The sequence below is a fragment of the Lepisosteus oculatus genome, chromosome 13 (assembly GCF_040954835.1).
Source record: "Lepisosteus oculatus isolate fLepOcu1 chromosome 13, fLepOcu1.hap2, whole genome shotgun sequence".
Classification (NCBI taxonomy): domain Eukaryota; kingdom Metazoa; phylum Chordata; class Actinopteri; order Semionotiformes; family Lepisosteidae; genus Lepisosteus; species Lepisosteus oculatus.
This window is the reverse complement of record NC_090708.1, coordinates 1,577,770-1,589,860: the sequence shown is the minus strand read 5'-3', so window position 1 is coordinate 1,589,860 and position 12,091 is coordinate 1,577,770. Positions and strand designations below refer to the sequence as shown.

General features: G+C 48.3%; 1 protein-coding gene across 7 annotated transcripts in view; it reads right to left on the bottom strand.

Annotated features, from left to right (window-relative positions):
* The window catches only part of s100p (S100 calcium binding protein P), a 30,000-nt gene that overhangs the window by 3,999 nt on the left and 13,910 nt on the right, over positions 1 to 12,091 (bottom strand). For 6 of the 7 annotated variants that reach the window (XR_001480071.2, XM_006637406.3, XM_015360833.2 and 3 more), the window contains 2 exons: positions 2,713 to 2,835; positions 1,144 to 1,314 (listed from right to left, as the gene is read on the bottom strand). Coding sequence is in view for 6 of the 7 variants with exons in the window: in XM_006637406.3 (XP_006637469.3) it covers positions 1,144 to 1,314; positions 2,713 to 2,835 (294 nt within the window). In the remaining variant the exon portion in view is untranslated. Of the gene's footprint in view, positions 1 to 1,143; positions 1,315 to 2,712; positions 2,836 to 7,269; positions 9,683 to 12,091 lie in introns of those variants that run through there. The other variant, XM_015360838.2, reaches the window with a different exon arrangement.

Here is a 12,091-nt window from a genome sequence, read left to right as displayed (position 1 = left end):
CCCTGCCTTGCACCCATTGCCTGCTGGGACAGGGACAGGCTCTATCACACCCCCTGCTGAGACACTGGTCGCTGATGGGGCCGGTCAGCGCCACAGTACTTGCCGGAGAAGGAGAAGGGTCGAAGTGTCACTCTCTGGGCACACCCCAGGTGAGGTGGGCGCCCTGCCATGACTGAGCCCTGAACCTCCCAGGCCACTGGCAGAGCTTAGAGCTCACCCTCAGATCCCGCCCAGCTACGGCCACTTTCCTCTGCACCACATCAGCAGGCGGCCTGCACGATCAAGCTTTCCCCCACTGTGCTCCATCAGGGCCCAACATGGGCTGAATGTGATCACCTTTAAAATTCTGTAAAACCCCCCCAGAGAGTCAGACCCTGGCCGGTCCAGCTCTCTGTCTCTCAGTGAGCACGGTGCAGCCTGGGGTCCACACAGGGGGCTGCCTGTGCTGACCACAGGCTACAGCACAGGGGGAATCTCTGAACTGGCAGATTTTTCTGCTCGGCGACCCACAGCGTGCCTGTGTGAGGCGCCTGGGGTGTCCGTGGCCTTGCTCACTGCTGCTGAGGGACCACAGTGAGGACGAGCTGCAGGTGCAGGTAGGCTGATCCCAAAATTGGCCACAATTTCTACAGCAGGATCGCCTTCGGCTGGAGTGAGGATGAGGGTGAGGTCATGTAGGGCTGAGGTGCACATCCCACTAATCCCACCAGTCTCCAATGGGATGGAGGCTGGGCAAATCCTCTGAAGCCGACCACCCGCCCTGCCAAGCCCATTCTGTAGTTAGTAGCTAAGGTATTGATCCCGGGATTTTCCTGCAGCTGTTTCTGGAAAGACATCGGGTTTTTGACATCATGGTTGGGTATCTAGTTCCATAATCCCACAACCTTCTGCCTTAAGAATTATTTTATTTATTTATTAATTTTGTACCTTATTGCACTTGCTTGATCGTTCCTTGTACCGACAAACCCAATGTAATTTTTCTATCATCTGAAAATATATTTTTTTTCTAAAAACAATAAGTCCAGTGTAAGTCAATCTAGTCAGAATAATTATAATAACGGTGCTCTTGAGTGATCTGCTCTGCACACGGCGCTCATCCCTGTCTGACCACCAGAGGGAGCCCAAGCGCCCCAGCGCCCCTACCTCTCCGTGTAGGAGCGCACCACGGTGATTCCCAGGAGGAAGTACGTCATGACGGAGAACCCCATCATGCTGATGCCCAGGAGCATGGCTCTGTCCTCGCCGGCCCGCAGCGCCGTCACCGTCTTCCTCTTGTCCAGGAGGTCGTGCTCCCGGATTTTCTGGTAAATCGTCCTGATGATTCAAACAAACATGCGGCTCAAAACACAACAAGCCAACAACAGGTCTTTTACATTTCCGCTGCATCACCCCAGATTACAATCGTCACCTACAGGAAGTTAAATACATGATTTTAGGCCACTGCAGGGATGAAGAAAAGAGTGTGCATCTTGGACACAGATCGCACCTGTGTGCAACATCCCAGAGCTCGTCTCCTGTACTGGAGAAGGGAGCTTATTATAACACGACTCGTCCAGTCAGGTTTTAGCGCTTTTTCCGCGCACCTTGTTGCACTGTGTGTTTAATTGACTCGTTTTCACTGTGATAGTCAGGACAGGACACAAAGTCAGGCACACGCAGGTCCGGTCACTCACAGCTGCATACAACACGAATTTCTGATGTTGCCCGTGTGACAAGTAACACTTGGGTGTGCCATTATGTGACATTTAAATAGAAGCAGGGGATTTTGACTTTCTGTTTATGCTCAGTCTCAACTCCACACAGACTTCATGCAGTTGTATTTGTTTATTACAGACGTGGTTGTTGAAACAGATGCAAACGGCGTAAACTCGATGCACAGCCCTTTTGTGACTGAAAGCATGTATGCTAATTAAGTTCTTTCAAATAAACATCTTTTGCACTTACTAGAACAGCACAAAATCAATATTACATGATTTACAGATAAGGTAATATGATCTACATCTGCATATAAAGGAAATCAATCAGGTCTACTCAATTATAGAGCGAGTGTAAGGACTGTCTTTTGAAAGTCAATTTCTTACTTGCAAGTAATTCTTTCTCCTGGAAAAAATATGGATTACTCTTGTGTGTTATAGATTTATGACTCGATTCTTAATTCTGTAAAAAACTGCACACGCTCTACTGGATACTGATAATCAATGTTAAGCATTTAATTAATTGAGATTACAAGAGCAGCTGATTTACATGACTTGACTGATTTGCAGCGTGTTCATTTTCAGATGTGCGTCTTAAATGAAGAAACGCTGAGTTACTTACACCACTCCCCTGTCAACAGTTCTGTTACCAACAGTTATGAAATCTGTTGGATTTCGTCAACAATTATCGGCTCCCCATGTTTAAATTGCATGTGTTGTTTTTTTTAACCGAACCATTAATATAAGTTGTTTTTGTCATTTGGAATATCTGGCTACGTTTTAGGTCAGAGACCAAAAGGTCTATGCAAAAAGAAGAAAATATTTGTGAATATTATTTTATTCAAGTACGCACTGGACGCCCAGTACAGATTTCTAAACCAGTCAGGGCCGTCCCTGAGCCCTGTCCAGAGCAGCCCCTCTTCCTCTGGCTGGGAAGGGCCCCTGCCGAGCGGGGCGCAGCTGGCAGAGGAAGGTCAGAGGTCAGAGGTCAGAGGCGAGGAGCGAGCGGCAGCGGTACCTCCTCTCGGGCCCCGGTCCCTGCGCAGTCCTGCTTCCCGTCCAGAGGAACATGCTCCGGGAGGTCCCGCGGGGGCGCGCGCTCACGGGGCGGGTCCGGGTCCGGCTCGGCTGCTGGGGGGATCTGGGGGGGAGACGGCGAGAGGCCCAGTCAGTGTGGGTGGCGTTGCCAGGAGGGCCCGGAGGATGGGGGGCTCTGTCAGCTGGCCCTGAGGCCAGCACAGCGCCTGCACCTGCCCCCCCGCGCACAGGGCCTTCACCCGCCCCCCCGCGCACAGGGCCGCCCTGCCCCTCCTCGGGAGCGGGGGTCGTGCCGAGGCGTTCGGGAGGCTTCGATCCCTCACGCCAGTGTGTGGCTGGCGGCCCCCCTGCCAGCAGGCGCTGCGATTGGCCCGGCCCTGCGGCCCCATGGCAACGCAGCGACACAGGGGCTCCGGCGCTGTGATTGACTGCTGAGCCGCGCGGAGTCGATGTGAGGGTCTCGCTCTGCAGCCTGCGAGGCGGGGGGGCAGTTGTTAACCCTTCGCCTGGCCTCTCTCCCCGTCTGCCATGCAGCTCTGTGCTTGTGCTCGCTTTACAGAAGTACTTGAGTGGTCTTCATCGGGGCAGGAAAAAGAGACAAACAGCAACCGCCGCCAGAGTGTCCCTCTGCTCTGCATTCACTCATCTGCAGTTGTGCTGTGAGCAAGAGTCCACAGGGAAACTGGATTCCTGTTTTAATTCATACATTTATAATTCTTTGGGAGGATTACAGTTCCTAGAAGGTTCACTGCAAGGGGACTTTTCTTTCCATTGTCTTCATGTTATGTCCCCAGCTGCGCCTTTCTCTTTATCGCCTGTTTGCAGCCGGCCCGTCTTAATTTACCGCTGTCTGGATTTGAGTTAGAAGCCACTGAGCACAGGCAGCCAACAGCACCAGCACTGGTCTGGGTACAGGGCTGGAGCCTGGGCGGCGGATTGAATTGATGGGTTTTGTGATCAAAATGTCATTAAGCAGCTAGGCACGGCGGCTTCAAATACCTGCCAACCATCAAGGACAAGAGTCTTATCAAGAATGCAAAAAAAAAGCTCTTCCGCCATGTGTGAGGAGCGGGGAAGCTGTTTGGAATCACACTTTAAAATTGTTCTTTAAGTAAGACGAGACGCCAGATGCCTCTGTTTTGTAAGAAGGGAGCTCTTTCTCTTGAACAGAGCTGGCATCCTGACACTCCGTGGACTGTGCAGAGTGCGGACCTTTGTGTGAGCGAAGGCTCCCCCTTCGAGGCCTGGGGGGCCTGCTGGGGGTTTCTCATTCCTGTGAACGGGGAAAACCGGGGCCTGAAAACCGAACGGCGGTACGGGGAGTGTTTCAGGCCCCTTCAGGGTCAGACCCGGATGCGCCGAATTGCTTCATGTCAACACGGATGTCTGAACCTTCCCACACTTTCACAGGACAAATGCTAAAAATGGAGCTGCAGGGATTGCTGGGTCTGGGGACGCGCGGTTCACGGTGGCAGCATCGCAGAGCTGTTTCCGAAGAAGGACGGCTTGGAAATGTGTCATCGGGGACACAGAGCTGGACGCCGCAGATGAGTGTCAGATTCTTTTGTGCGTGCCTGCCTCCGTGTATCGCACGTCTGCAGAGCCAGGCATGCGGGGTTCTTAGTCTTGGGCTGACAGCTCTCCTGTTCCTGTGGACGGGCTGCCAGTGCTGGTACGCTCTGGAGCCGAGCGCTCATACCTCCCTCTTACCACCAAGGGCCCTTTCTGAAGCCGGGGTTCTGGACAACATCCAACAGATTACAGTCTGCAAATTAACACATCTGAAAATTCCCACATAATCACCAGCATACTGGAAAACAGTGGAGCCCCCGGTTCCCCCACCAAGAAGGAAGTAGTAATAAAAAAAACACCTGCTGTAAAGGAAAGATATGAAACTCCAATTTATTACAAAATGGTTTGAAAGCGTTTTTGAGGGGAGAATCGTCCCTGCCAATTCCTCAGCTCCTGAAAGTCCACAAACCCGGCATGAAAATGTCTTGCTGTGTGTCCTAATGTGTCGTGACATCTGGAGAGGACCAGAACATCTGGAGACTGTCTGGTTTTGACACCTGTCACCATAAGTTTCATTGTTTTCCTCAGAGGGTGCAGAGGTCAGGACAGCCGAGAGAAAGCTTCTCGGCTTCTCGTAACGAGTAGGATTTGGCGATCAGATTACTGGAAGCTGGGGGGGTCAGTGTGCATTTCCTTTTTTGGCCAGCAAACTTCATCTCAACCTTGAGATTGTGGAAAACAATGCAACTTCACAACCAGAAAACGGGGACAAGACTGAAGGACATAAAGGGGATCTGTATTTGCAGCACTGGATGCATTTAAAATTCTAATGCGCTGCCCATTTTCACTCTGTGTTTCATAATAATGTCGATTGTTTAAATGAGCTTTTTTTAGCTTGAGGCCCATCGCGTAGATTACTTTGGCATCTCTCTCACACGTGCGCGCCAGTCGGGGGTGTCTATTCAGTCCCGCTCGGACGTTCCCCTGAGGGCCAGAGTTAAGTGATATGATAACACTGCCTTCTGGAAGCCTGACATGCGAAAATGATAATGGATTATCGTCAGCCTAGCCCCCAACTGGCTGTTGGATGGGAACCAGTCCTTTTGAATACAGTACAAATTCCAAGCCCGGCATTGAAAATTAGGGAATCTCTTTCTCTAATTGTGTTGTTGCCCTGGTGGCATTTTTCCTGCCTGTTCCTGTGTACAAAGATTCAAAGGGGTTTGGTTGTAAACCCCAGCTGGAGTGGCTCTGGGTCTGTTCAAATGGGCAGGGATCACTGTTCTGCTCACAAGGATCGCCGTGTCCATATGTGGTGTCATTAACTACACCGACTTCATAAGCCACACAATTCTGGCTAACCTCTCTTATTTAACACACAATTACCCGCCTAATCTTGTGTGAAATTGTACTGCTAATGTATGATGGAAGGCAAACACTAAAGGGTGTCAGTGTTGATGAGGTAAAAAAAAAATCAGCACATGTTTTTATCAGTGCTAGAAACCAACGCGTCTTGTGCACAGAGAGAGGTAACTTTCGTCATACAACATCAAGTTGCCTAATTACATTTGAGTCCCAACCCCGTGGAATCAGACAAAAGGCCATGTGATGCTTTAAACCAGATACAAACATGACTTGGCATCATCTCAATGTTTAATCTCTTTAGCAATACTTTGGTAAAATGATGCTAATGTTCCTAATGACAGTTTTCATCTTTTGCATATTTTATGCATTTTTATGCTTTAGTTCAGGGTGTACTGAAATGCTGAAATGTAAATGCAAGACATCCTTATAACAAAGGTCTGTAAAAATACGTTAAGTCAGTTAGGCAGTTACCGTGCTAGCTTCTGCTGTCTGCAAATGACTACACCTGTTTTCATAGTAAAAGTGGCGAAGAAAAGGTAGGTTTGTTGCATGCATATTGTTTTTAGCATTTTCAACCTTTTATAACAAAATAATTAAATTAGCATTGTTTTTCTTTCCAGGTTCATTTACTGCCATCCTCAATAAAATCTAATTAGCTGATAATGTGCGCCTTTTCTGGTCTGTTACACTGACGATAATTATATTTTGGCAGCTTAGCGCATGGTAGCCCAGACCCAATGGAAAGTGAGCGGGACCTGATCTGCACCCATGAGCTTGTTTGCTGAGGAGTTAGGGACTGCATGCAGGCAACAAACAAGAGCTGAAGCATTATTTACAGTTGTTATTGAAACGCAACATAGAGAAAAATAACACAAGAATGGTTACAAACGAGACCCATTCATTAAATATGGCCTATTTGGTAATTGAGGGCACAGAGAAATCCACGACAGTCTGAAATCAGAAGCGTTCAGCCTGTTTTTGTAGGTGTATCTGCATGTAGATTCTCCATCAAGGTCTCCTTCTCCAGCACAGAGGGCAGGTCTGTGGCCAGCGGTTGCTGTCCATGGGGATTAATCACTTGAGCAGGGTTTGTTCTCCATGCTCTTTCCTCCACAGGGGGTCAGAGTGTGGGAGGAGGGGGAGATCTGAGGAAACGTGGGAACAGTCGCGCAGTGTGGTATGAGGACGTCAGGCAAAATCTGCTTTCTCAAACTTTCTGAAAGTTACAGCTCCACAACATCTCCAGTTTCCTCCGGCACGATGAAGCCACCATGTCATCACAACACGAACAGCAGTGTAAGAGGTGTGCTGTAGAATTACTAGCCCACACCGACACATTTGAATTTCTGTGCTCAAGCTTAAGGCATGAAAATATGTTAAAGTCCGTTCTGGGCTGTTTCCCAGATATTTACTGCGCAGTCTGAATGAAAATCAGGCATCGTTTCCCCGCCAGTGCTGTATCATTGAATGCACAATCATAGCACAGCTCCTGCGAAGAAGAAACTTCTCTGAACAGTTTCTTTCAGGTAGCTGTTAAAACTGCTGGACCACAGAAATAATTCAGTAAATTATGCAAAACAACTCAATTCAACAGAGTAGGCAATCACATGTCTTGCGTTTACATTTGTTGATGGAATCAAGAAAACAAGTGAGCTCTCACCTCTCTCAAGCCCCAGGGGAAGTGGGAGACACACTCCAGCCAGGTGTCTCTGAGATGGTCCCCCTCACACAGCTCTCCGGAGACGCAGACCTCCGCACTGCCGGCACGCAGCGGCCCTTCAATATCCTCCACCCCGCCTTGCCTTCCCAAGCCCCATAAATAATTCACAACATTTAAATTACTCCGACAGAGAGAACCACACTGTTTGAATCAAAAGATATCGCTGGGGAGAAATATAAAAGTAATTTACGGCTTTTATCACAAAATAGCTCACAGCAAAAATGTGCTGGCTTGTTCCGAAAGATTCTTCCCCAAACTTTGCGCCATAACTGCCTCGTCATTCTCTCCTTTCCAGGGCTGTATCACCTGAGCTGTTCAGCTTCGCTCGAGCTCAGCGTGGAGCCTGCTCTGCTGCTTATTTACCGTGCTGACGTTTTAATGCAGAATCACGCATGCTCAGCTCACACCTGAGACAAATTGTTTTCCCAATCAAACCACGTGTGGAAATATCAATGAAATGTAGCAACAGTGCAGTAATAGCGTCTGTAGCAAAATGGTCCATCTGAATGTACGAGGACGGAAGGAGTTGCTTTTTGTGCACTATGTTAGAAATGAGATGTGACTTTCATTCATTTGAAAACAGTGATTTCAAAGGCAAATCCAGTACGAAAGCAAGCTCTGGTCTGGGTTGTGTGTTGCATGCATAATTTACCCAGTCTTCCGCGGTGGAGAAACTAATTCATTTGCACATTTTGCCAAACGTTAAGTCAGATCTTCCCATTTTATTGTGTCTAAGAGCTTGTTGTTCTGTGCCCCATGTTTGCAATGCTGAGCAATCCTCCTCTGAAGGCCTCCTTTAAAGTGCAGCTGTGTACAGATTGCATTCTCGAAGTAGGCTATTAAAGGATTAGATCTGCGTGATTATTTTGGTTTGTTTCATGAGCTTCATTATTGTTTCCTGCAGAGCTGATTTTCCTCTCTGTGGTTTTATGTTTGATCTTGGAGGATCAGATGCTTCCCTACGGTTTGCAGACGAGCCGCAGTTGTCATCACGCCACCCAGGAAGGGTGTAACCACAGACTCCTTGAATACCCAGCCTGCATTCTTAATGTGTTCCTTTTCCTGCTTCCCCGGTTCACACTTGGGCCTGCGCTCTCTGTGTTAAAGCCTGTGCTGCTGTGAAAGCTCAGGGATCTTGCATTGCTTTGAAGATTTTAAAGCAGAATGGTGAGAGAGTTCCCAATTATAGGCACAGTCAGGCACTCCAGAATTATTGAAAAGAAGAAACAAATTGAAGTGCATGGGGCATGAAACTGAAATTGGCAGAAAATTGAGAGGCATGAAACATTGGCTATATAATGGACAGCACCTAAGTAAAGAGTTGAAGGTGACAGTTATGCATTCTGGTTTAGAGGCTCAAGAGAACTGTGCTTCACTCCATAAATCTGTTCACAGGATGACACCCAATGGTAGATATTGCACAATATTTATTATCCATTGGCGCTGTAACACTGTAGTGACTCTCACTGCATTCTCATGCAATGCCATGGCAAACTGATTGTTATTCCCAGGATTTATGTATATTTCCATAAAATAAAAAAATGGTGACCTATATTAAAATCTTAAGATGCATGTTTCCTTGTGTACACTGTATCAACACATCCTCGGCTGTCGTAAATTCGTTTTGCAGGTCGGTAATAGGCTTATTGGATCTTGTGTGGGAAGATCGTTCCCTTTCAAAGTAAGTGTCTGCGCCACACAGCTCAACAGGACACCGGGGAAGACGCAGTCTGCTTCCTTCTGGCTGTGACATTGTGGCTTCGATGGGGGAGGTTAGGTGAGAGGGCGTCGCAGTCAGATCCCTTGAATTTCAAAACTCACAATTCCCTCCCGTTGGCGCTGTCCAAAAACAATCCCGAATGTCCTTCCAGGAGCGCAGCGAGGCCGCTTCTGTGACGTCCGTTTCGCGATCTGAGACAGCAGGCGCCGTGCTGTTTCTGAGCCGTGACAGGGAAGAGGCCCCACGTGCAGACCAGGCACGATTTCTGCGTCTGCTCTCGTTGTCACGATCGTAATCCCTCCTCTTAAGGGCGCGCCGGCTCTTTATTATTTTGCTAATTAGATGCCCCTGCCCCCAGTCCTGCCCCTCCTGGCTCTCGCTACTCCTGGCTCTGCACTGGAAGACACTGGAAGCCCGGAGGCCCGCCTACCACCAAGTCGCCCTACGCCCGCGGCTTGAGGGCACAGGCCTCCTATCAGTGTCCTGACCAGCTGCGTCCGGGGCTCGGAGCGCCTGGCCTCGTCATCCTGTTTTTATTCCCCTGTCCCTGTACCGGGTCCCGTTCCGGTTTTCAACTCTGTTTTGTCCCGTCTCGGTTGGATCACCCGGTTTTGGACTTTTGGACTTCGCCCCCAGACTTCTCCCCTGGACTCCTTGGACTTGTTCGCCCTGGCCACGCCCCCTGAGCACCAGATCCCCGTCGTCACGCCCCCCTGTCTGTCACCCCCTCCTGACCCTCGTCGTCTCCTCCCCGTCCTCCTTTTCCACTCACTCCCGGTCCTGAACTACACTTCACAGGAGCCCGGACCGGCTGTCGTTACACTCGTCCGCTGACAGGGCTGCAGCTCAGCCCAAGTCCCCGAGCATCGTCCCGCTCAAGAGAGTTCCTCGGGGTACGAGGAGCTGGCGCGTACCGGTTTTAAAATGTTTCCGGAGTTCTCATTTCCACGTGGGTTTGTATCTCTCAGGTGCCGCCTGATTTAATTGTGGAAGGAGGTTTGGTTGGTTGTGTTTAATAATTAGTTCAGTTGCCCAGCTAGGACCTCAGGTGGAGTGAGACGCTAAAGAGCTGCGGGGTGATTGCAGTGGGGGGATATTTTTTGCGCATGCTGGCTGGAAGTTCTGATCGCTACGGGCTAAAAAGTTGTAAAAAGTTGGAAACTCCCAGGACTGGCTTTCAGGCTGTGAGCTTGTGCTACCAGCCCGTGCTTCTCAGCTGCTTGTCAGCCTGTCACCAACGCTAATTTTGTCTGCCCCTCAGAAGTACAGATCTCGGGCAGCAAAAGTTTTCCAAAAATACCTTTAACCTTCCTGAGATAAGCGGCAGGTCTTCTGAGGGCTGTGCTTTGGCCTGGGCTGGAAGTCCAGAGCTCATTGGAAGAAGCCCAGGCACTGTGGAGCCAGTCAGCCCCTCTGTGCATCATGTTTTTAGGTGATTTTCAGAGAAATGTAAAATTATTGTCTGAGCAGTCAGCACACTGATAGTAGCTCCCAGCAGACTTGGCAGTGCAGCACAGTTCCTAAAGGAGAGCCCGTTAGTGTAATTAAAACCCTCACGTCCCTGTGCATATGCAGATTTGTATGTATTTTATGTAAAGAACTAAAATGGGAGCGTGTAGTGATTGACTGCACTGTGGACAGCTATATATTATTGAGTTAGACAACATGACAGCCAATTTGTCTAAGAGCAAGGTTGGGGCTAGATACAGGTGCCAGTATAGTGAACACGTACCGAATAGTCAGGCTGAAAGACAGGGTGCTTGTAGAGAGGTGCACAAGTCATTATTTGTGACCAGGGAAGATATCTTAAACAGTTTTTCTGAATGACACTTTTCTTGATCAAGGGTAAAAAAAAAACACATGCCGTAGCTCTTTCGTAACCACTCTACTACACAATAAAATGTATGTGTAGCACAGTATATGAAAGAAAATCAGATTGGAAAAAAGAATTTCACATGAACGTGCTAGGGCCACTGTATCCCAGGGACCACTCTCACCTTTCAGTTGTAACTATGCGACACATTTAGTGTCATTCGCACAAATATTTGTAAAGGACTATACATGATATACATACTGTATATGGTGCTGTGTAGTGTTTGTGTAGTATTTGTGATGTCTTTTAGTCTTGCTCTCATAAAGCAAGTAATCTTGTATAACTTGTGAATCATAACATTGTTATAGTAAAAACGAATGAATCATTGTTATTTTTATGACGCACTGTCCCCGTCTCGGAAATCAATACCTAACATTCTGGAGTCAGCCTGCTTGTCTGTGAAACAGGTCTTTTCCGCCCTTTTTTACCTCTTCATAAAACGGAGTATGAATGTAAAAGCCCACCCATATATTGATTCAAACAAGCCAACAGCAGACGAGAGTAATAAATCCGCTGTTCATGCAGCCCAGTGCTGTGCTTAGCTTACCTTCACACAGCAGGGCTGGATAATAACAGCAAGAGACCCCCTGGGACTCTTCAGACTTGCGAGTCCCTGTTGTAAATTAGGTGCCTACCAAAGCATTCCCTAGGCTCTCCCAAGGACAAGCACCATCAAAGAAGCTGAACTTACTGATTGAATGTTTTTAAAGAAATGTGTTTTCCCTGTATCTGATCACTGCCAGCATACCGTATCACAATTGCAGTCTGAGTGAAAACAATTCTAAAAAGTCAATTTCGGCAGGAGAATACTGAGGACACACTGTTCCATCATACTGCAAAGGAGCTGTCCTCACAGCTCGAGGTGTCAAAATACCTGATTTCTCCTCACACTACATATATGACTGCGTACACAGCTAGAGCACAGTCTCTAGGTATGTACCTAACAGAAGGGAAGTCAGCTCCGTTGGGGAAACTCCTCTTTATGCCATTCCTGTCTGAAGCTATAGTGCGTTTTCATGATAACATTTTGCAGGTGGGCACTCTTTGAAAACCTCGTGACACAAGCCAAAAGCCAGAATAAGCTCTCCTTTAATATTTCATTTCCCTCCTCTTGGCTGTGGGGCGATAGAGCCATCACAATCAAACAGAGCACAGAACAGACAACAGAT